Here is a 24615-nt window from a genome sequence, read left to right as displayed (position 1 = left end):
TCTTTTAAATCTCTTTTCTTTATAAATTACCCAGTCTCAGGTATGTCTTTATTAGCAGTGTGATAACGAACTAATACACCTTCTTACCTGTATCAGATACAGTGGGAGGCAAGGATATCTGCCATCAATGGAGCATGAGGGTGGATAATTGAACTGGGAAAGTAAAGATAATGTGGAGAGTGGGGAGGAACAGATGAGGGAGTTGACTCCAAGTAAAGGGACTGGCCAGCATCACCAAGTTCTAGCTGAAGTTGGAGACCATGAATTTTTAGACATCTTGGTCTGCATGGTGGTATGACATTATCCTGATGTGGTGTTTTTTTTTTTTTTTTTTTTTTTTTTGAGACGGAGTCTTGCTCTGTCACCCAGGCTGGAGTGCAGTGGCGCCATCTCGGCTCACTGCAAGCTCCGCCTCCTGGGTTTATGCCATTCTCCTGCCTCAGCCTCCCGAGTAGCTGGGACTACAGGCACCCGCCACCTCCCCCAGCTAGTTTTTTTTTGTAGTTTTTAGTAGAGACGGAGTTTCACTGTGTTAGCCAGGATGGTCTCGATCTCCTGACCTCGTGATCCACCCGTCTTGGCCTCCCAAAGTGCTGGGATTACAGGCTTGAGCCACCACACCTGGCCGATGTAGTGTTCTTAATGACAGCAGAATATTTGTGACAGCAGACATTTGTGGAGGATTAGATTTTTTTAAAAAATGAAGGTATGAGTTAAAAGTTCATGGCTTTAAAAAGGTGGATACAGATTGAGTAGGGAGGGAAGGCATGAAGGCATTTAAAGACTTGGTGTCTATGGAAATATCAAGAGACTGGACATCTTTATGAGGTTAAGGACATCTGGTCAAGGACCAGAAAATGAGGGTCTGAGGGAGCTAGAAGGATAGGTGTTGAAGGTTAGAAAGTAGAATACTGAAATTCCAGATTTCTGGTATGTAGCACTTACTTGTTATCTGTCAATCTATTCATCCATCTAACAAATAATTTCGATCCATTTAGCAATTATGTATTGAAAGTTCACTATGTGCCTGGTAGTATGCTGAGTATAGAAGGGGGGAATCTTTTATTTATTCAACAAATATTGATTGATTTGCCTTCTTTTTGTGGTTCTGCCTTTGTGGTCCCTGGATTTATTCATATAAAAATCCACTCTGTGGAGACATAGACAAGTAAATATGTGCTTTAATTGCAAGAGGGCTAGGGAAAATTAACAGGGGAGTACCTAACTTAACAGTGGGGAATGTTTAAGGAACATGTGAAGTTGAAAGCTGAAAGACAGATGGCTTGAATTTGAATACTGAAACGATACTGAGAGCCAGAAAAACAGGAGAGCAAACAGCAGAAAGGACATTCCAGGCAGAGAGAACAAATGTGCCAAGGTCCCAAGGCTAGAAATGTCATAGAGTGCTTGTAGTTCTATAGGTCATTCTGTGCGACAGAAGCTTAGATGCAATAAGGGTAGGAGTGGGGTGGGGGAGAGGATAGTAGCTTGGGAGATGAGAGAGGAAGTAAAGATGTGTTCATGAGAAGTATTTTTCACCAAGCTAAGAATTTGGGATGGACAGTTGCTATCAATGTTCAAGGTGAGGAAGTCTGTCCTGGGAGTGTTAGGGAAGAGCCTGGTTAAATTTGAATTTCCAGAATTTGAATGAGGAAGTTGGATGGTGGTGTTGGGTGGTATGAGATCACAAGGCCAAGTGGTGTCTGGTCTTTGTTGGAAGACTTCTGAGGTGTGTTCAGATCCATTTTCTCAGCTGATGCTTCCATGGCTGTTTGCTATTGTCTAGTGCTTGGAGGACATTGGTACTTCAGTCCTATTTTTATGGCAAATAAACCTTATCTTTCTTTTAGAAATATTGGTCTCACTACTAATCTCAGGTCTTCTTAGAGCCTGAAGAGAGGTTTCCCCTTGTTTTATGATGACTGAATCTGGTCTTTGTACTGCCATAGTGTGCTGGTTCCCCTGTATGTGTCTGCCTCCCACCACTGAAACTGGGGAATATACTGGAACCGAGATACCCGGACATCTCAAGTTTGCAGTATGGGCAGGAACATCTTCTTTGGCCACCTCTGCTCCTCAGTGGTAGTTTTTATCTAAGTGTTAAGGCTTAATGATCAGTCCCTAGGGTACTCTCCTAAACAGCAGTGTTATGACTCAAACATTTGGACCAGAACAAATGAAGAAGCTCAGGGGTAGTGGAAGTTCTAATAAAGCTTGGCTTTAATATTTCCTGAATTTATGTATTGTTGTCTCCTAAATGCCAGTCTATTAACTATGTTAGCAGTAATTGGATTTAATTATTTTTCCTATTTTGTAGCATTTCAAGTCAAATCAGTTCTATTTGCTTTTTTTAGGGAGGGAAGAATATACATGGACAATTTTTTTCAGAGATCTTCTCAGCTCTTTTTATGTTTTCTTTTTAAAAAAAATTTAAAATTTACAAAATTTCTTCTATTTTTTAAAAAGTGAAACAATTTTAATTCCAGAAAAAATCATGAGTATAATATCCTATTAGGATAGACTCTTGAGATGCATTAAGAGGCTCTGTTTTTTATGAGGAGTCCTCTAAAGAATTTTCACCAATGAGGAACATGTTGAATATTTATTTAGAAGTCCTGAAATCTTCTATAGCCACGTCTGCTCCTCAGTGGTAGTTTTTATCCTAGTGTTAAAGCTTAATGATCAGTCCTCAGGGTACTCTCCTAAACAATGATGTTATGGCTCAAATAATTGTCAAACTTTCTTTCTTTAAAGAAGACAAATAAATTTATTTCCCTTGGCAATCATTTTCAACTGGGGTGCGTTACAGAATGTTTTACAATATCATGATCTTGTAATAAAATTATCCCCAAATCAGTAATTGATGTGTCACTTGATATCATAAAAAGGTTTGAAAAACCTGAGTCTCTTTAGAACTCTTAAATAATTCATATCCTGTCTCTGTTTTTCAGAAATTTTCTGACTCTGTGGATCTGGATAATCTCATCAGGTGTCTGTTTTATTTCTAATCAATTAAGATGGACCAATTTGTTCCCACAAATGAGGGACAAACCTTTGATAATAACTCATTAGCTTTCCAAGTGAGATGACTTGGAATATTTTTACATTATGGGGATTAATTTTTCCATTTTCTTGTCTTGGTTTTTTGACCTCTGGAAGTCCATTTTGGCTTTTTATACGTTACTCCATAGGATTATGTTAAAGGATTGCACCTAGGATCCATACTGGATGTCCTTGATCTTCTACTTCTGGTCGAATAATAGTATTCATCATGTGGCTTATGTCATTGCTCTTTGTCCACTAACAGAACATTCAGTGTCTTTGCAGATGTAATTTCTCATAGAAAAGAGGCAGAAATGCTCCTCCATCCAAGTGCTGGGGATTTCGAAGATGCTGTTGTTTTCTGTACAGCATCCATTTCCCCTTCCAAACTCATCTTTTGAGGATTTCTTTTTCCCCATCAGATGTAATCAGGTGGAATTGGTCCTGAAGAGGAAGACTAGTGATGCCAACTGGGCCAGTTGACTGCTCCTTCCAGTCTTAAGTAGAGGGATACAAAGACTAAAAGACCTTGGTTTTGTACACCCTAATGTAGAAAATTATTGCTTAGGACAATAAGTTTGTCTTCTCTAAGGAAATTTTGGCAATTCATTCATTCTGATAGCTGTGTTCCGATTACACCATTATAACTGGGTTTTGTAGACTCTCCTTCCTCTCTGGGGCTACTTTTGTCATAAGCCAAGTTTTCCAGTTGTTTCTCTTGCAAAGAAACCCAACTATTTCATCTAATTTTCTGCTAGTACTATTTGTAGGAACCTAAACAAATCTGTAGTTGAGATGATGTCAGCAATTCCAAATTCCACTCTAAGCAAAGGAGCATTATGGTTTAGCAGGTTATTGTTTATAATCAATACAGAATCTAATTTATGGTACCATTTTGGACCAGAACTAATGAAGAAACTCGGGGATATTAGCAGTTCTAATAACCCCTGGCTTTAATATTTCCTGCATTTATGTCTTGATATTCCCTAAATACCAGTCTATTAACTATATTACCAGTAGTTGGATTTAATTATTTTTCCTATTTTGTAGCATTTCAAGTCAAATCAATTCTATCTGATTTTTTTTTTTTAAGGGGAGAAGAATATACATTGGCTTTTAAAAAATTACTTTTATTTTTATTTATTTATGAGACAGGGTCTTGCTCTGCCAGCCTGGCTGCAGTGCAGTAGTGTGCATGGCTCACTGCCGCCTCAACCTCCTGGGTTCAGCCATTCTCCCACCTCAGCCTCCTGAGTAGCTAGGACCACAGGCCCATGCTACCATGCCTGGCTGTTTGTATTTTTTTTGTAGAGATGGGGTTTCATGATGTTGCCCAGCATGGTCTCGAACTCCTGGGCTCAAGCAATCCGCTTTCCTCCGTCTCCCAAAGTGCTGGGACCACAGGCATGAGCCACTGTGCCCAGCCTCAGCTGTTTGTAATTGTGTGCTCAAGTCTTTTTTTTTTGTTTGTTTTGTTTTGTTTTTTTTTACATCAAAAAGCCAACTTCTCATTCTGACCCCTCCTCTTATAAGGCTATGTTTTGACTCCCAGGCTTCAAACTGCTAACAGAATATTTAGCATATCTACATTTTGGATTTTTTTTTTCTCTTTTAAGTGATTTAAGGGTATTGCATAGGAAACTTCATCCAGGTTGCCTTTCCAAACTTCTTTTAAATTAGTTTTTTATTAAAATAAGATAGCATAGTGGTTAGGAGTATAAGGGTCTTGGATTAGAGTTCTGGTTCTACCACTGATTAGCTGTATGACCTGTCAAGTTATTTATGCTCTTGTAAGATTCAATTTCTTCATCTGTGAAACAGGGATTCTTGGGAAGATTCAGTGCAATGATGCATATAAAATGCTTAGTGTCTGGAACAGAATAAGCAGTCAATAAATGTTAACCATTATTATTATTATTACTCTGCTTTTCATTCCGTTTTGTCATATCAGAACTATTATTATTTCTCTTTCACTTTAAGCACTCTGAGACATTCTGTTTGAGCTACTTTTTGGTGCTTTAGATATATTTTCGCCCATCAGACTACACATTTCTTTCTGTATTTTCTCTTAGATTTATCTTATTACTTGTATATTTTATTCTAAGCAATATTCCTTCTCAGGATTCTTGGATATGACTTAATCTACTTTTCATCTTTTTCTGCAATGTACGTTATAATGTTGAGAACCCAGAATATACCTCAGGGAGGTCTACCAGATACGTAGGAAATATGGCACTTTATCATTCCAGTCCTGTGACAGTTGTTTACATATGTCTTAGTCACACCCTCAAGATTGCATTGCATCTTTCCATTAGTGTTTTGCTGTACTGTGGGCGTCAAGCCTGTGTCAAATGTATTTAACATCAATCTGTTCTCGTAAGCATTGAGTAACTTCTGAGGAGAGGCAGGTTTCATTTTCTCTAATGGAAACTATATGCCAGAGAAATTTACATTCAGACAAAAATACTTTGGACTTCAGTACTGTGGTTTTGGCGGCACATTGCAGTGGAAACCACCATTGAAAGACCGCCTTAGAGCTTATTTTTATTGTGAGTTGGTGGGCAAGTCCCTTTCCACTGAGATTCCTTGGCTGAGTCCCTATGAAAGGTAAAGGCTTATTTCTTTTTTCAGAGTTACTGAACCTTTCTAATTTGCTAGGCACTGTGGTAGACAGTGCAAGATGTGAGGATATAGTTATTTTTCATTATCTGATATGTCATGGAAAGCCGAATTCTTGACCTCTGATTAGGGAATGGTTTGTCTAGGTTTTGCAATTGTAATAGTTTGGTATTCTAGAGCATTGCTATTATAGACAACATTCAGGTCCATGTTGATAACACTTTCTCATAACTAAGTAGTGTTGGTTTCATGGGAATTTTTCCTTCTTGATTTTTTTGGGGGAATTTCTGATGTTATTTCTAGTTCTTCAACTAGAAAAATAGTTGAAGAACCCCCTTAAAAAGCCCCAGGCACTTTCTCATAAACAAAATCTTATTAGCAGCTCAGTGAATTGGCTTCCTTAAATTAGGATTCTAGTTTTTAACTAGCATTAGGGTTTGCCTTGAATTCTGTTATGGAATTTATCTGATTTACCTAAATCAAGGGCTTTGTTATAAACTCTTGTTTTGTTACCATTCACTTAAAACTTTAATACTTCTGTTAACCTATTTCAAATTGGGCCATAGGATCTGAGTTAGGGCTCTAAAGTTAAAATTGATCAAGAGCCAATCAGAACATTTTAAAGATGCCATCTTAAAAGACACTATAATAAAGATCACCCTTCTCTTTCATAATTTTGTGTGTCTTATATTCCAAACACATCGATTGAACTTAAAGAGATAAAGCACTGTCCTTCCTGCCAAGACACTCAATGTTTAGAGGGTGTGGACAGTGAAGTACAGAGGTAACATATTATGTAATACCTGCTAAAATAAAGACACTATGTAATGAAGGGAATGACTTATTTAAAAACATGGGCTAACTTAGAAGATGTCAGAGGAGGTGATATTTGTGTGGATCTTAAAGCAGAGAAGAGGACATGAGATGCTCCAGAAAGAGGGAATTGTACGGGCAATTCCGAGGCGTGAAATAACAGCATTTTAGGGAATGAGTGATTTTTTTTAATGGTTTCAGAGGTTAAGTTGGACAGAGAGGTAGGTATGAAAGAGGGAAAGAGTAGAAAGGGGGATAAGGCTAGAAAATGTAGTCATGATCAGAATGAAAAGGGCTTTGGAAAAGTTTGCACTTTATCTGGCAAGTATTAGAGGAGCCATTGAAGGACTAGAAGACTGGAGGTTGAAGAGACTAGAAAGAGACTGGGAGAAAGGCAGGAGGGAAAAGGAGATTTACTCACCTGAATCTGTGGTTCCCAGTTCTTGCTGTACTTTGGAATTATCCTTGGTGTTTGTAAATAATACAGATGTTCAAGCCCCACTCCTGGAAATGTCTATTTTGGGGTAGAAACGGACCATTCTGAGTTTTAAATAAACTCCATGGATGATACTGATCAACAGCCCAGTTGAGAAATGTCTATGTTATAGCCATGGCAGAACACAGAAAGTTTTTTACCCCAGTTGGATTCATTGATGTGTAGAAAGAAGATGCAAGAATTAAGTCAGAAGGTGCCAGTATTTAACCGGTTCACTGAATCAGGAACTACCAAGGCAAATTTTGAGATCAAATTTGGAGCCCAGAGAGGCTGGCTGGTCAGTGGAGATGGGGGCCAAAGGCAGTCTACTTGAATATAAGAGCCAGTGGGCCAGTGCTGCTGGTATATTTTACAGGCTCCAAACATAATCCCGAGGAAGGATATGTCTCCAAATTTTCAAGGGAAATGGGGGCACTGGTCTCCTTTCCTTGTGTTGCATAATTTTTCCTTAGGCTGATTTTGTCTGTCATATGTAACCTGAAATATCTTGGTCTCTACAGCCTGTGATGCAGATGAATATACATTAATATTTAACATTCAAAATATAATAGCATTTTATCTCCTTTCTGTTCAGGTAGGACTTCCTTCCCTCAAAGTTTTTTCCACAGCTACTGGGGAAATCCACTTATCTTTTCTGTCTCTGGCCTCTTCCTCATCAAGGCTCTCACCTTTTTTGCCCTTCAAGGGAGTCCTGTTCTGTGGTACATTTGTCCCCTCAAGGAGCCAAAGCTGCTCTGTTGTCTGTGGAAGAGGGTGAAGAGGGAATGAGCCTCTGCCTAGCCCTGTGCTGATTGTGTGCTCTGGATCTAACTGGCTCTCTTACGGCCTTTTATGACATTGCTCCCTCACCATCTAGCCCTGACCTTTTTGTCCATCTATTTGTTATAATTTTTAAAAATCGGTTTGGTTGAATAAGTGAAAAAGTGGAGGCAATGGAGGACACAGATGTCATCCTGTCTCCTTGATTCATTCATTCAATGATTCAAACAGTTACACTGATACCTACTATGTGTATATAAATGAGCTTTTAGGTCTAAATACCGAAGGGCTGATTTATAGACTCTAGAAACATGGTTACCATGTAACACATCCCTTCCCATACAAAGGAATGATTGTCTTTGCAGATGCCTAAGATTCTTGACCTGCATATGCAGAAAGATTTCTCAAGGCCTCCTGGCACCAAACAAGTGGAATTAAAAAACTATTCATCATCACAGATAGATTTTAATCACGATTAATGATTTTAGACCTTAACGTCAGCCATTTCCAATAAAAAATAAAAATGAGAAGTTAATTATGATCTCAATTTTGGCCAGCCTTCATTATTTTAGAAAAAAAATATGTGATGCTGCAGTTTTATAATCTGTGCTTCTACAGGGAGCTGGTGTCCTCACTCAGCTTTAAATATGACTCCAACGCATACTCAGATCCTGTCTCCAGTTTTTTACCTTCTCTTTTGAGCTTGAGGCTCAGGTTTCTAATTGGAAACTTCAACCTCAACATGTCTTCTGTAGGAGAAACAGCACAGATTTTTTCTGTCAGAGTGAAATACATTTGAAATTTGGTAGACTGACATATTGTCTTTTCATTTCCAGGATCTCTTCTCTTATGTTTGTTGAATTTACTAGAACTTCCAGAATAAAATGGAATAGTGGCATTCTTTCTGGCTTTTATTGATAATTCTATTAGTGCTTCACTCTTAGTACTAAGAGGGCTATTTTGTACTAGTAATATTTTGGTTATTGGCTAAAATTAATATTTTAAAATAATGCTAAAAAAAGCTTTCCTAATTTATTGACTTTAAAAAAATCTGTAATGAATGTTAAAAAATGTTTGAAATGTCTTTTTGGCCATTGAGCACTATGATCATGTTTTTTCTCATTTAATTTATGGATATATTAAATTATATTTATATACTTCCTAATATTAAACTGTCCTTGAATTCCTGGGAAAAAGACAATATTATTACAGTTCATTATTTTGTTAGTATATTGTTAGAGTAAATGTATTAGTGTTTTATGTATTTTATTTAAGATGTTTGCATTTCTATTTGTGAAATGACTGGTCTGTGTTTTTATGTGTAGTCATTTTTCAGACTGTTATTGAAGTTAAAATAGTTTTGTAACATTATTTGAGAGGATATCTGTTTCTCTCTGTATTTGGAAACATTTAAAATGGCATAGGAATGATCAGTTCTTTGAGATTTAAAGTATTTTGTTTATGAACTCATTTGAGCCTGACACTTTTATATGAAACAATTTTTGGATAACATTTCCAGTTTCTTTGAACATTATTATTTCTGTATTTAGGTTCCTGCTTTTTGAGTCAGTTTGCTGATTTTGTATTTTCATCCCTAATGACTAATGACTTTGAACATCTTTTCATGTGCTTATTGGCTATTTGTGTCTTTTCTGGAGAAATGTGTATTCAGATTCTTTGCCTATATTTTAAAGGAGTTATTTCCCTTTTTATTATTGAGTTATAACAATTCTCAGTTATAACAGTGCATATAAGTGCTGAATACAAGTCTTTTATCAGATACATGATTTGAAAGCATTTTCTCCCATTCTGTAGGCTGTCTTTTCACTTTCTTGATGGTATCCTTTGAAACACAAATGTTTTTGATTTTGATGAAGTCTACCTTATCTACTTTTTCCTTTGTCAGTGTGCTTTTGGTGTTCCAGAACACTTAAAATGAAAGAGTAATAATAATAATAGTTCTGATATGGCAAAACAGAATGTTCCAGAGTGCTTAAAGTGAAAGAAAGAGGAGGAATAGTAGTAATCGTAATCATAATGTCTAACACTTATTGACTGCTTACTCGGTTCCAAATACTAAGCATTTTTTTTTTTTTTTTTTTTTTTTTGAGACGGAGTCTCGCTCTGTCTCCCAGGCTGGAGTGCAGTGGCGCGATCTCGGCTCACTGCAAGCTCCGCCTCCCGGGTTCACGCCATTCTCCTGCCTCAGCCTCCCGAGTAGCTGGGACTACAGGCGCCCACAACCGCGCCCGGCTAATTTTTTGTATTTTTAGTAGAGACGGGGTTTCACCGTGGTCTCGATCTCCTGACCTTGTGATCCGCCTGCCTCGGCCTCCCAAAGTGCTGGGATTACAGGCGTGAGCCACCGCGCCCGGCAATACTAAGCATTTTAAATGCATCATTGTATTGAATCTTCCAAACACCGTTGCGTAACTCAAGGTCACAAAGATCTGGTCATATATTTTCTTCTAAGAGTTTTATAATCTTAGCTCTTTCATCTGAATGTATACTTCATTTTAAGTTAATATTTGTCTATGGTGTGAAGTAGGAGTTGAACTTCATTCTTTTGCATGTAGTGTTCAATTGTCCTAGCAGCATTTGTTGAAAAGACTATTCTTTCTTTATCAACACTTTAATTTTAATCATTACATGGGTTTTTACTTAGAGCTCAGTTTGAGTCTTTGCCTTTAATTTAATTTAAAAGGAAGTGTAACCCATTTACATGTATTATTATTATTGCTTATGTATTTAGTCCTACTTTTGAAATGTTATTTAGGTCTGATTTTTATATTTCTCTTTTGTTTTATGTGTCATCTCTCTGTGCATAACCTTTTTAAAAAGTGGATGCCTTTCCGTCAGCCTCATGGAATGTATTTTTTCTATTTTATTTCTTCTTGCTGATAGAAAGAAACTCTCAATAATATTTATTTCATAAACCACATATACCAATATTCTTATTATTTGAGAGTCACACTTTAGCTGAATTAGGGTAGGTGTGTAATTCATCAGCATAAATGCAGATGATTGTGGTATGAACCATTTAGGGAAAATGAAATATGATGGTAGATATTCAGAAGGTTCAATTTAGAAATGTAATGTCTCATATTCATGTATGATAATAATGATAAACATATAAGATATATAAATATAATGCCATTGGTGATCATGATTAACCTTATTTGTAGGCATCTTTTACTTTTGCAAAATCATTAAATAGTTGAAATATATATGTATATATTTGAGCCTCTGAGGCTTGAAAAACTGCATATAAAAAGATAACGTTGTTTAACATCACTAGAATTCTATAAATGTAAATAAATTTCAAGCTCTTGACATGTATTTTTCTATTTTCATATTTCATTATAGGAAGCATGTTCTTTAATTGAAAGGATTGAAGCTGAACAAAATGCCCTATATTCCTATCAGAAATATTTGGAAAGTTCAAAAAGAAAGAAAAGCAGAGTCCCTCCTCCACCTATCCTGCTGTCTCGAACTCATTGTTCTGTGACACTCAAACCTGCTCCATTTACTTCAGAGGTTAAGGTATGGTGTCCAATATAATTTTTGCCTCATGCAAAGCAACATAAGTACTTTTATGACTACCACGATTCATACTTTGATTGCTTTTAGGAGCTGGATAGTCTTATTCATAAGCACTGAACACTGGATTAATACTCCAATGTCTTATCTATACTTAGTTTCTTCATGACATATTGCCCCTTATGCTGTTATATTTGTGATATGCTTTATATTGCATTGCTATACCCAAATATATTGTTAGGAGAAACAGTAGAGAAACACCTCCTTGTAAGTATCCTTGTCACCATGACACACCATATGCTGACATCCTCGTGTGCTCAAGATGGAAGTCTCACTTGAAGTGGAATCAGACATTTGAAGAGGGTAGAAGTTACTTCAGAGTCAATGATGGATATGAGGCCACAGAGTGTGGAAATTTGGAGGTGATGAGTCTAGAGGTTCTGCCCAAAGTCCTTCCAAGTAACTGTAGATTCTTTCAACACAAACAAAGGACAACTCCAACCGCATTATAAACCATACATCTTTGTGCATTTATTGGAGGATGAACTTTTTCTCCCATCTCTCATACCTCAGAACTTGGCCTATATGTGACTAAAAGTTGAGATTAAGTTTCTTCACAAGAACTTGGTTCTAATTTATGTTTTACAAACTACACTTTCCTCTTTGGGATGATCAACGACATGCTCTTTGATGTTACATAAAAATAAAGTTTTATCTTTGATTCTCTTTAGGATATTCTGCTTGAAGTTTTGTCAACTTGGTATAGTAGAGAGAACACAGGCTTTGGAGTCAGACAGATTTAGGTTTGTAATTCTAGCTCCAGCCTTTCCTGGAAGTCTGACCTTAGGAAAGCTAAATACATTTTCTGAGGGTTTTACTTTTTTCATTTGTAAAGTGTGTTTACTGTGAAAATTAAATGAGATAATGTATAATATTCTTGGCATATTAACTGATATCTTTCCACTTAATTGTATTATATGTAAGTAGTAAAGCTTACGCAAAACAAGTAATGGGCTGAGCGCGGTGGCTCAAGCCTGTAATCCCAGTACTTTGGGAGGCTGAGGCAGGCAGATTACCTGAGGCCAGGGGTTTGAGACCATCCTGGCCAACATGGTGAAACCCCGTCCCTACTAAAAATACGAAAAGTTAGCTGGGCGTTTTGGTGGGCACCTGTAATCCCAGCTACTCAGGAGTCTGAGGCAGGAGAATTGCTTGAACCTGGGAGGTGGAGGTTGCAATGAGCTGAGATCACGCCACCACATTCCAGCCTGGGAGACAGAACGAAACACCATCTAAAAAAAAAAAATAGTAATCAAGTGATGGACTGTGATTACATTATTTGGTGATATTTTTTGTGGATTCTGTCCAATGAGCATTTATTGAGTGCCTATAGTTGTCAAGCTCTGTGTGAGGTAATTGAGGTATAAAGGTAAATATGGATTAAATGTGCTTGCATACTTTGAGGAGCTTCAGATGAATAGCAAATGGACATCAGTGAGAACTGATAACCACCTTCATAGTGCTTTATAATTGGGAGAGGAGGGGAATAGAAGTGACATTCATCTTATACCTAACTATGCTATGATAGATGGATTATTGCTATTGATAGTGGTTTTAAAGTTAAACTTTGGATTTTTGGAATCTGTTTAAGAATAGAGCTTCACTGATTTTGGAACATTAGTACAGAACTAAGACCACATGCTTTACTAAGAGTTTTTATTTGCTTTTATTCAAATATTTGTATTTCTTTAAACAAAATCTTATTTTTTATGTACTTCAATTTAATGATTAGTTTATTTCATTTCATAATTTTTGGAAGTAGGAAGATGTAAGAGTCTCATATTTGGTCTGTAGTTTTAGGACTCATCAATGAGCACATTATAGGAAGTTTATGTGTATTACATACATTTAGAGTTCCAGGAAATTATCACCATCTGTTACCTTCTCATCAGCACTAGATGGTGCTATGGGCTTAAAGAAGTTTTCTGGTTTGAGGCTTCAGCCATCCTTTGTTTTCTCAAAATCTCTTGTTGAGGCATTTATTTCATTAAAATCTACTTTTGTAGTTGAAAATGCTAATGTTATTTATATTACATATAAACTCTTCTAAAGTTATTGCTGATTTGTTCATGATGTCTCTACCCTTATGTAGATTCTAATTACACATTGTTTCTTAGAGTTACACAAACTAATGTCTTCATCTGTGGAACAAAATAAAAACATAAAGCCTGCTTGTAAAAATGCTTTTAGAGAGAATTTTACCCTCCAAATTCTGTTTTATATAATAGAACTTGGAGCAATAATGATGTAAGTCATAGAACATAGTCTTTCTGCCTTTTTTCTTCTTTGAAAAATAGTATCTTTTTGCATGGGAAATCAAAGGAAGTTAGTTTTGCATTTTTTTTTCTGAGATTCATCTTATTATTATTATTTTTTACCCTACCCTCCAGCTTCAGGTTCTTTCTGTGTTCTCTTTGTCCTGTTCTGCCTTTGACTAGCGCTTTTTAATCAGTTGTGCATATCACAATCACCTGAGAAAGATTCTTTGAAAATACAAAGATTCAGAAACTTGCATCAGAAATTCTAATTCATTGAAGCTAGATAGGCTTGGGTATCTGTAATTTACAAAAATGGTTGATTCTGTACAAATTTGTATTTTAAATAAGGATTCTGGAGCACAGTCAGTGTTGAGAACAACTTGTGTCAATTGGACATGGTTAGTATTTTTCTGTTGACCTGGAGGAAGGAGTAGCAGGCACAAACTGTAAGAGGTACTTGTATTTAGAGACAATTGTATTTTTTTTAGAGACAATTGTATTTTTCCTTCTTTCCAGATTGCCTTGTAGTTTAGGAGTTGCCTCTGGGAAGAAGGTAATGACACAGCCATCACCCCTACAACCCCCAGCAGTATGGCTCGTTCATAATACTACCTCGTCAGGTGTCACCTAGCTCCCTTTTTCTCTATGGGGAGAATAGTTCATTCCAATAATGAATCTTCATTATCTTGACACCTCGGCAAAAGGATCATTGTCTAACTATTCAATCAAGGTTAAGTTTAGTTGTTTCTGTGGGATTTATATTTTGTGTTTGATTTATGTCTAATGTTTATATTTAAAGTATAAAATTAAACTAAATATAAAAGTTATCAAAGTAATATCATGTTTCAGAAAATATATAAATTGGAGGAAAAAATGGACCCATTATCTACCTGTTATCTTACCATTTTATCATCCAAATCCTACTGCTATTCTTATTTAGGGGTGTTTTCTTCCAGGCTTTTTCATATGTATTTTTTAATATTCTATTTAAAATACTATATTTTAGTATCTTGCTTCTCTTTCCACTTGCTTTTTTTGGTCATACATTGTCATGTAAAATATGAAATTCATTTGAGTATTAATCTTTTTTTTTTTTTTTTAACATCAAGACTAAGTCATTTTAGGAGTCAACCCCTGCCACTCTCTGTCTGATCTTGGGCAGAGTTATTTAATATCTCTGCATCTCCATTTCCTGTGAAGCAAAATGATAATAGTAATCCCATATCATAGAGGTGTGCAAATTAGAAAATATCTGTAAATTCCCTAACAGTACTTAGCAGTAGGAACTGTTCAATTAATGGTGGTTAAAATAATTAATAATGAATAATATTTTAGTCTTGTCTCAGTAAACTAGCTAAGGTTACTTGTACTCTTTAAAGATTAAACCTAAGTATATTTGTAAACTTTGATTTCATGTTTTAAAACTTGAATCATTACATTCTTATTTAGAAAAGTATTTTTTTGCTACATTGATGTAAAAGAATGCCTTAAACAGGCTCATTTTTCTCCTCGGCAGGTCTCCTGGTACTGCGTTTTGGGTTGCAAAGCAGAAGGAAGTTATGGAAAAGTACGGCTAAACAATAATCATCTCCCAAATTCAGGAGAAGCGGTACGTCAAATTAAATGTCAGGAAATCTTACTGAAGCCTTATTAATGATAATTACATTTTTTAATGAAGTCATTGTTTTGGTGAATCTCTCTAAGTTCCACTTGAATCATAACTAAAATCCAACAGTGAAAGAAAGGTTTTTTTATTTAAATAGAAGATTTACTTAATTGTATTTTAAAAGTCATGTTATTTTAATTTTCCATGTATAACTTGAAATATATTTTTCTTAATAGATACCAGCTGATGGTAAAAGCATTTTTGAAGTGAAAGGTTTGGAAACCAATGAAAAGTATGTATTTGCAGTTGCTGCCTATTCTAGCAGTGGAAAGCTTGTCGGTGGTGCTATTGGGGAGACAACTAAACCAATTCTGGTTTATCCACCTCTTTCTACTATTACTGCTCGGATGTTCCTGACACAGGTAGAAGAGATTTCTGCTATTTTTTCCACTATGTCTTTTTCCATTAAGCAGTTATGAGGTAATTTCTGATAGAAATAAAAATCACAGCAGATATTCTACAGCTCCTATAACACATATTTTCCATTGCTACAGTTTTGTCTCATAAAATATGAATCATTCCTTCTCTTCCTAGTAAATTTGCTTTTTGACAATAACATTTTTTTCCCTGGATTACAAATGTAACACATATATATTAATTTTAGAAATGCTGGAAAATACTGAAATGCATAAAGAGGAAAATAAATGTTATCTGTTATCCTATCATTCAGAGTAGCAGAGTTCTTCCCCTGGGGCAATTTTGTCAATGTCTGGAGAAATTTTCAGTTGTCACAAACTAGAGGGGTGCTAGTGGCATCTAGTGAGTAGAGGCCAGGGAGGCTGATAAACACCCTGCAATGTACAGGATAGCCCCCATAGCAAATAATTATCCAGCATAAAATGTCAGTGGTGTCAAGATTGAGAAACCTTATTCCAGAGATATCCTTTTTTTTTTGTGTATCTATCTGCCTATCTATTTATCTAGCTTATGAGTATATATATATATGCACACATGTGTATATGAATTTATGTACAATGTATAATTTAAATCATAGTATACATATTATTTTACATCCTGATATTTTCACTTAACATATAATTGACATTTCTCTATTCCATTAAGTATTCTTCCAAAACATAATTTTTAATGGTTCCATGGTATTGAATCTTATGGATATATAATAGTTTGCTAATTAAACATCTAGATACTTTCCAGTCTTTTGCTGTTATAAACAAAGCTATGATGCTCAACTTTGTTAGTAAATCTTTACCTACATCCATGATTAATTTCTTAGGGTAAATTTATAAAAGTAAAACTTCTGGATCAGTAGAGGCAGAGAGACCTGAGTTCAAATTCCAGCTCTTCACACTAGCCATGTGATAGTGGACAAGTAATTTTCATCTGTGAAGCAGGAGTAGCAGTAGTAGCTACTTCCCAGAGGTATAATGAGTATTAAATGGAATTATGCCTGGCAAATATTTAATGGTAGCACTTATTGCACAGTAGGCACTGAATAAATAGTATTGTTTTTAGTTAGGGATATGCTCATGAATTAATGTTTTTTGTCAAAGTAGTTGTTGCCTGACTTAAAACATGTCACCAGTGAAGAGGATGCTAGGAAGAGTGACTCATTGACCTAGGTCTCAAGTATCTAATTTTAAGCCTATTGTTGGCTGTAGGCTGATGGCTTTTCTAAATTTTGTCATATTTCTATTCTATTTTTCTTTTAATAGTTGATTAGTATTATAAGCTAAGATCTTAGTGGCATTTTATGTCATATTTTTCAAAGAAAATTAAATTGAGAGAATTACTAGGATTTGTCTAGTATTGGTTTAGCGTGTCATACTGGCTCATGGTTTTCTGATGTTTTGATATCTTTGGAATCTAATATATTCCCTAATTTGCAATGATGGAGTTATTGTGAGGAACTGAATATTTCATCAAGGCCTAATTTTTCTCCAGGGAGTGGTTTGACTCTTGGGCTTAATTTGGCAGAACTTTCATTGAAAGTTAATAAAACTAAGTCAGAGCTATACTGCTGGGATAATGAGAAGTGTCATGAAGTAATGACCTGTGTTTCTTTACTGACACTATATTTGCAGTTCTGTAGTTTATTTATGATAGTTTATGCGTATTCTGTCTTATAATGTTGTGGCTAAAGCAAAGCTTTCTCACTTATTAAACCTCCTTAATTTACAACTTAAGTGTAAATTTTTAAGTTTCAGCAAGTTAATGTACCTCTATTTTGTAAGTGCAATCTAATTTTCATGAGAGTGGCTAGTTTCTAGTTTCAGGACAGTTCTTTTTCTTTAAAACATAGTATTATAAATATTTGATAGCAAAACATGGAGACATTCCACTAAGTGCCTGTGATTAACTTGGCTTTTGGGACTTTAGGTTGTACTTTTTACTCAGCATTATTCTGTAAGTATTAATACAATCAAGTGAATCTGCACTAGGCTTTCCCTAAATGTGGGAGGCTATTAGTTTAGTGTATCTGGAAATTTTTTTTGAGGAAACTTTTTGAATTATATATTTTCTGTGTCTATTTTCTCTTCTTTTTAGACTATTTCTTTTTATTCCTCCTCGTTAAGTAGAAAATGACTAGAAAATATGATATAAATGTAGAAGAGTAGAAATCTGTGAGCAGGATTCTGATCTTGACCTTGGAGACTAATTTTAGACAAATTGTTTGGTCTCAATTTTCCTATCTGTAAAATGGATGTAAGACAAAACACCATATTCTAGTGAATTGTTGAACTACTAAATCAAGTAGTGAGTGGGCACAATGGCTTACTGAGATAAGGAAAGGAGGAATATCATTTATTGAAAAACTACTGTATACCAGGCACTTAAAATTTATTATTCCACTTATTATAATAACTCCATGAGGTGGTATGATTACTTTTATTTTATAGTTGAGGGAACAGATTAATTTAATCCTTCCTCTGCCAAACCCACTGTATCCCTAAAAGGGTATCTCAGGGAGGTTAAGAAATGTACCCAAGGTTGCTCAGGTGGCAGATGTCAAGCCTGACACTTGGCTCATGCCTTTCGACTGCTCTGTCCAGGTTCCAGGAAGTCACATATTGGACACCTAACGTGTACCAAGTCTTCTAGAGCCTGCATCTCTCCAATCTGTTAAGTGACCCTCTGCTCCTTAGAGGGCTCCTCTTCTCTTTAACCCTCTTCCCTCCCTTTCACTGTCTTTACCTCTTCCTCTCTCAATTTCCTTTTTATTCTCTCCCTGTGTTGGTGTTAATCAGCAGGTCTTCATGATCTGTGTTGGCAGTAGAGTTTGATGTTGGAACATGAATGCTTTGTCAGCAATCACGATGGTGGCAGGTGAAGGGAAAATGAAGTTCACATGACTCCCACTTTGTATGTGAATTCATTAAAACCCATTATTAATCAAAACCCCTTTTATTAATAATGATTTGTCTTTTGTCTATTTTATTTTTTATTCAAATAAAAAGGCTCAGCATGGTGGCTCACGCCTGTAATCCCAGCACGTCGGGAAGCTGAGGGAGGCAGATTGCTTGAGCTCAGGAGTACAAGACCAGCCTGGGCAACATGGTGAAACCCTGTCTCTATTAAAAATACGAAAATTAGCCAGACGTGGTGGCATGCACCTGTAATCCCAGCTACTTAGGAGGCTGAGGCAGGAGGATTACTTGGGCCCAGGAGGTGGAGGTTGCAGTGAGCCAAGATCATGCCACTGCATTTCAGCCTGGGTGACAGAGCGAGACCCTGTCTTAAAAACAACAACAACAACAAAAAAAAGAGTTTTAACTCTTCTTTACCCTCTCATCCTCTATCTGAATATTACCACTCTTTCCACTCATATATTTATGGATGAATCATTTAGTCAATGTTTATCTTGTGCCAGGTTATATGCTAGATGTCATCACTTCATCCTTTGAAATATGTTTTTTTTTTTTAAATCAATGTCATTATGATGACAGTAATACTTGTTTAGATAATTCTGACTTATGGTTTCAGTTAAAACCCTGATTGCAAGTCATGGAACCAGCTCAGCTTGGGTAATGCAGCTAGGCCCTGGGAATGTAGCAAAGTCCAGGCAGCTCTAGGTCTCATACTTCTGGTTCTCCCTATATGTCTGCTTTCTTGTATTTTTCTCTAAACACTGGCTTTCATTACTGCTCCATCTTTGGAGGAAAGATGGCAGTTCCTGAGTTTTTATATATTATTCAATTTCAGCTATAAACGGAGATCAGCTGACTGGCCTCTAATTGTGGCTCCAAATTCCTGGGAAAGAGAATGTAATTGGCCCAACTAGCATAATAAAGAGTCTGATCTCTCCTTTTTTTTTTTTTTTTTTTTGAGATGATCTTACTCTGTTGCCAAGGCTGGAATGCCCTGATCTCATTTTTGGTGTTTGACAGCTGACTTGTGACTTGTTTTTATTTTTTATTGACTTATTTTTATTATTTATTTATTTATTTTTCTTTGAGATGGAGTCTCACTCTGTTGCCCAGGCTGGAGTGCGGTGGTGCGATTGTGGCTCACTGCAACCTCCGCCTCCCGAGGTCAAGCAGTTCTGCCTCAGCCTCCTTTGTAGCTGGGATTACAGGCATGTGCCACCACACCTGGCTAATTTTTGTATTTTTAGAAGAGATAGATTTCATCATGTTGGTTGAAAACCTTAGGTCTTTTGCTCTAGCTGTTCCTTCTGCAAATGCTCTTACCCCAGAGAGCCATTCCATCATCTTCTTTAAGTTTCTGCTTAAATCTCACCTTCCTTGATCACCCTATTTAATGTTGTAACCTATCTTCCATTCCCCCACTTCCCAGACCTAAGGCTGGTCTCGAACTCCTGACCTCAGGTGATCTGCCCACATTGGCCTCCCAAAATGCTGAGATTACAGGCATGAGTCACAGCACCTGGCCATGACTTGTTTTTAAACCTTGCCCTTCTTTTTGCCTTTGGCCCCACATCTAGGCAGGATGATAAGAAGGCCTATGAGCTCACCTTCTCATTTTGTGGCAGCAGGAAATTTAAACCTTCTAGTCAGCATGGACTTTCCCCAGTCCTATCTCTCAACTTCTATGAAGGCCCAACCTGCTTTCTCCCTCTGCCTTGCCCAAGCCAGTCCAGACAGGCTTGTGCCTGTCAAGCTTTCCCAAGAAGTCCCTTGTATAAGTAATATACTTTCTCTCAAATTTTCCTGCTGTGTGGAGTGTCATCAATCTTAACATCAGAACCAAACTTTGGATGGGGGCCCATCTTGCTTTGCAGGGGAGTCTCTAAAACACCCAGCTTGAGTCAGGCACTCACTCTGGCCCTGTCAACCCTGTTATAGTCTAGTACAACTGCTGGGTGTCCTTCTCTGTGGGTAGAGGGATATTATCAGGAAAAGAGGATTTTTAAATTAATTCGACACATTATCTGAGGGCTTACTCTGTGCCAGGCGTTGCCCAGGTTAGTGACTCTAAAACTTAAGTGCACATAGGAATGACTTGGAGTACTGGTTAAGTAGATTGCTGGGTCCCACTGCCAGAGTTTATGATTGACTAGACCTGAGTTTGGGTCTGGGAATTTGCATTTCTAACAAGTTCCTGGGTGACGCTGATGGCCCAGGGACCATGCTTTGAGAACTGCTGTTCCAAGCAACATGAACAGAATGCCATGGTAGGAGACAGGTAATAAACAATGCCCACAGTAAACAAGTGAATTATCTAGTATTTCAGAAGATAATGAATGCTATGGAAAAACCAAGTGGAGTATGTAAAACGAATTAGAAATGTGAAGTGGGTGAATGGAAGGTAGATTACAATACTAAAGAGGGTGATCAAGGAAGGTGAGATTTAAGCAGAGACTTGAAGGAGATGAGGGAATGGCTCTCTGGGAGAAGAGCATTTGCAGAACGAACAGCTAGAGCAAAAGCCCTAAGGTTTTCAGAAGTGTACCTGGTATGCTTGATAAACAGCAGGAGGCTTGTGTGGCTGGAGCAGAGGGACCCATGGAGAGTAAAAGGAGAGGTCAAAGAGCTAAGAGGTGACTGGGTAGCTGGAGAGCAGATCATGAAAAGACTTCCAGGGCATTACAGGGACTTTGGCTTTTGACTTGAGTGAAGTGGACAGCGATTGGGCAGTTTGGAGTAGTGGTATGATGTAATGTGACTCCTGTTTTTAAAGGTTCACCCTGGCTGCTACATTGAAAATAGACCATAAGTGGGTAGAGTGGCGACACTATCCACTACTGTAACCCAGTGAGAGGTGAAGGTGGCTTGGCCAGTGTGGTAGTAGTTGATGTGGTGAGAAGTAGTCAGTGTCTGGACATGTTTTGAAGGAGGAGCTAACAGGAGTCCATAAAGAGAAAAATAAAAGATGACCCTAAGGTATTATCTGACCAATTGAAAGGGCAGAGTTGACATCAACTGAGTTGGGGAAGGCTGTGGGTGGTGGAGGTTCGGGGGAGTGGGAGATCAGTTCAGTTCAAGGCATGTTGAGGTAAGGTGTTTAGTGTATATGGAGAGAATTGTTGAGTAGTCAGTTAGATGTATGAATCTGGAATTTGGGGAAGGGGTCTGGGCAGGAGAGGGATTTGAGGGTGACAAAACTATGGGACTAAGTGGTATCAACAAGAAATGAGGGTAGACAGAAAAGAGGAGCAGTTCAAAGAGTGAACCCTGGGGCATACCAATATAAAGAGGTCGAGGAAAAGAAGTAAAAGGAAAACCAAGAGTGGAATTCTGGAAGTCAAGCCAAGGTCAGGCATCAAAGAGGAGGTACCTACTGTACTTCATTATTTCATTCGTCTTTTAGTGCTTCTTTCTCATTTTAATTCAGCTCCTCTAAAATCTGTTCTGCACATCACTACCAGGACCAGATTAACCATTTTTGAACATGCTTATATCATGGCACTCCTCTGTTAAAGAAACCTCACAAAACCTCATGATTTTATAAACCTTAGTTTTATCACGGTATCTTTTCTTGTTTTGCAATGTTAACTAATTGAACAGATAACATTATTTTAAAAAGGATACTTTTTACAAGAAAAGAACAGTTAAATTATAGTTTCACCAACACTCTTACACATCATCTATTATTGCTTTCCTTGATAAACCTTAATAATTATATATTTTAATTATATATATATTTATATTTCAGTGACCACTTAGTACAGCTGTGTCATTTGATTAATGTAGCCCAAAAAAGCGACTCATATTTTTACTGACTGTCAGGCTCTGTACAAATTATTCTACTTTTCAATGTTCTAGTTTCCTCATTCATAAATAGGGATGGCAATAGAGCTCACTTTGTAGAACTTTGATGAAGAATAAATACAGCAATGCACATAAAGTGCTTAGTCCAGTACTTGACAGCTTTAAATTCTTCCACCTGATTTTCAAGGCCTTCTGAAATCATGTCCCACTTGAACTTGTCCAATCATATTACCCACTTGTTTTTTTTTTTTTTTTTTTTTTCATTTGTTTTTCGTCTCAGACCTTGCAGGGATGAAATGTCTACTTTTTTTTTTTTTTTTTCCCAAACTCTGACCTGCCTCTCCAGTCTCTCCTAAGTGTACTTTAGAGTCATTTCCATTACTGGACCTTTTGCAGATTCTGTTTTAACTGTGCCAATCGGAATCTTATCTCTGCCTTAGGGTTCAACTCAAGCCCTGCGTTTTCCTTGAAGTCTTCATATCTCCTTTTCTAAAGCCTCTGCAATTATGTTATTCTTTGTAGTTTTTCTGTGATGTTATGGGTTTTATGCCTTTAACCTAATTCCAGTTTCATAGAGTCGGATACCATCTCTATCTAAACTTTGAAGAGTCTATCTCTACAGTGCCTAACACAGACTAGAAACTTCATAAAAGCTTACTGGTTGGAGATCATGAGTATTCATTGGCAGATTTGAAAAATTCTGGCCCTCTAAGTTATTCCCTGAAGTGGAGAATATTCTAGTAACTTGTCATTCACTTCATTCCATGAATGCATTTATACTTTATACCTTAGCTGTTTCCATAAAGGATTTGAAGCAGTGTAGAACTCATTTGCTGAGATTTTGTATTGTTACTTACATATTTAAATGGAGTGCTTTTTAGGAACGTCTTTAAAGAAATATATTCTACCATAAAAATAAGTAAGTCAGTTTTTTTCTTTGAGCTTCCAGGCTTCACAAGTAAAATTATTAATTTTGTCCAAAGTTAAATTTGTTAAACTTAAAACATATATTGTCTTCTTGGGAAATTTCTCTGTTTTATTCCATACTCTTTTCAGCTCATGAACTTTTTGTTGCACAAAGCTCTGAAAGTGTCAGTCAGAACCAGAAAAGAATAAAGTATTTTTCATATATTGGGCTTGGGAAATCTGATTGTTTCTCTTGGAACAGATTGTTCATTATAACAGTATCTGTAATAAATGGAGTGCACTGCTGAGATAGATGGAAATGAAATTAATTTGGCTCAGATGTGATCTTTGTTTTGCTTATGAGGATTTGAAACATCCTTACAGAGTTTCAAATTTCCATGCAATTTAGAAATAAAAGAGTTTTCAAAAATGTGTCTGTCTCCCTTGCCAGTGGCCATTACCTGACTATGGTACTATAGAATAGAACAGCAAATGTGAATAATTGTATCTGAAATGAGTGTGTGATCGCACCTTATAAAATGCTGTCATATATTGTACATTTTAAGAATTATTGTTTAAAACATTCATTCACAAATAAAACTATTACATAAATGTGTGCTTTTTGTTATAGGTTGCCTATCAAGTTGGTAACTATGAATTGGCTAAGAAAGTTTTCTCACCAGTTTGGGATTATTTTGTTGCTTCGCCACTTCAGGATGAACAATCTGTTATTTGTTTAAGCAATATAATTACTATTACACAGAGAAGGTAATTAGAAATATCCTTCTAAAATATTAATTTGCTTATTCAAAATATAGATGCTGGATGTGAAGCCTGGGATTATTTTTTATTTCATGTTCAGATAGTCCATATAAAATGATTTCTAATAACTATTGTAATAAAAGTATACATTGCAAGGTCTCATGTGCTTGTTAGAAACTTACTTACTTTTTTTTTTTTTTTAATACTCACTCACTCTGTTGCCCAGGCTGGAGTACAGTGGCATGATCTTGGCTCACTGCAACCTCCGCCTCCTGGGCTGAGGAGATTCTCATGCCTCAGCCTCCCGAGTAGCTGGGATTACAGATGTGCACCACCACGCCCTGCTAATTTTTGTATTTTTAGTAGAGATGGGGTTTTGCCATGTTGGCCAGGCTGGTCTCGAACTCCTGGCCTCAAGTGATCTGCCCACCTCAGCCTCCCAAAGTGCCGAGATTACAGGCATAAGCCACCATGCCTGGCTGAGAAACTTTCTTTCTAGAGTCAGCAAAAACACTGGAGGCCTAAGGTTGAAGGTTATGAAATAAAAATACCAACTACAAACCA

The 24615-nt window shown here is 36.7% G+C and overlaps 1 protein-coding gene across 5 annotated transcripts in view; it reads left to right on the top strand.

Moving 5' to 3' along the window:
• LOC105483784 (cilia and flagella associated protein 54) overlaps nucleotides 1-24615 on the top strand; it is a 383346-nt gene that overhangs the window by 74107 nt on the left and 284624 nt on the right. For all 5 annotated transcript variants that reach the window (XR_011608938.1, XM_071071285.1, XM_071071284.1 and 2 more), the window contains exons 20-23: nucleotides 11096-11272; nucleotides 15104-15196; nucleotides 15430-15615; nucleotides 23921-24057. Coding sequence is in view for 4 of the 5 variants with exons in the window: in XM_071071285.1 (XP_070927386.1) it covers nucleotides 11096-11272; nucleotides 15104-15196; nucleotides 15430-15615; nucleotides 23921-24057 (593 nt within the window). In the remaining variant the exon portion in view is untranslated. The remainder of the gene's footprint in view (nucleotides 1-11095; nucleotides 11273-15103; nucleotides 15197-15429; nucleotides 15616-23920; nucleotides 24058-24615) is intronic.

The sequence above is a fragment of the Macaca nemestrina genome, chromosome 10, assembly GCF_043159975.1.
Source record: "Macaca nemestrina isolate mMacNem1 chromosome 10, mMacNem.hap1, whole genome shotgun sequence".
In the NCBI taxonomy this organism is placed as follows: domain Eukaryota; kingdom Metazoa; phylum Chordata; class Mammalia; order Primates; family Cercopithecidae; genus Macaca; species Macaca nemestrina.
Note: the sequence above shows the minus strand (reverse complement) of the source record. Positions and strands in the feature narration are given on the sequence as shown.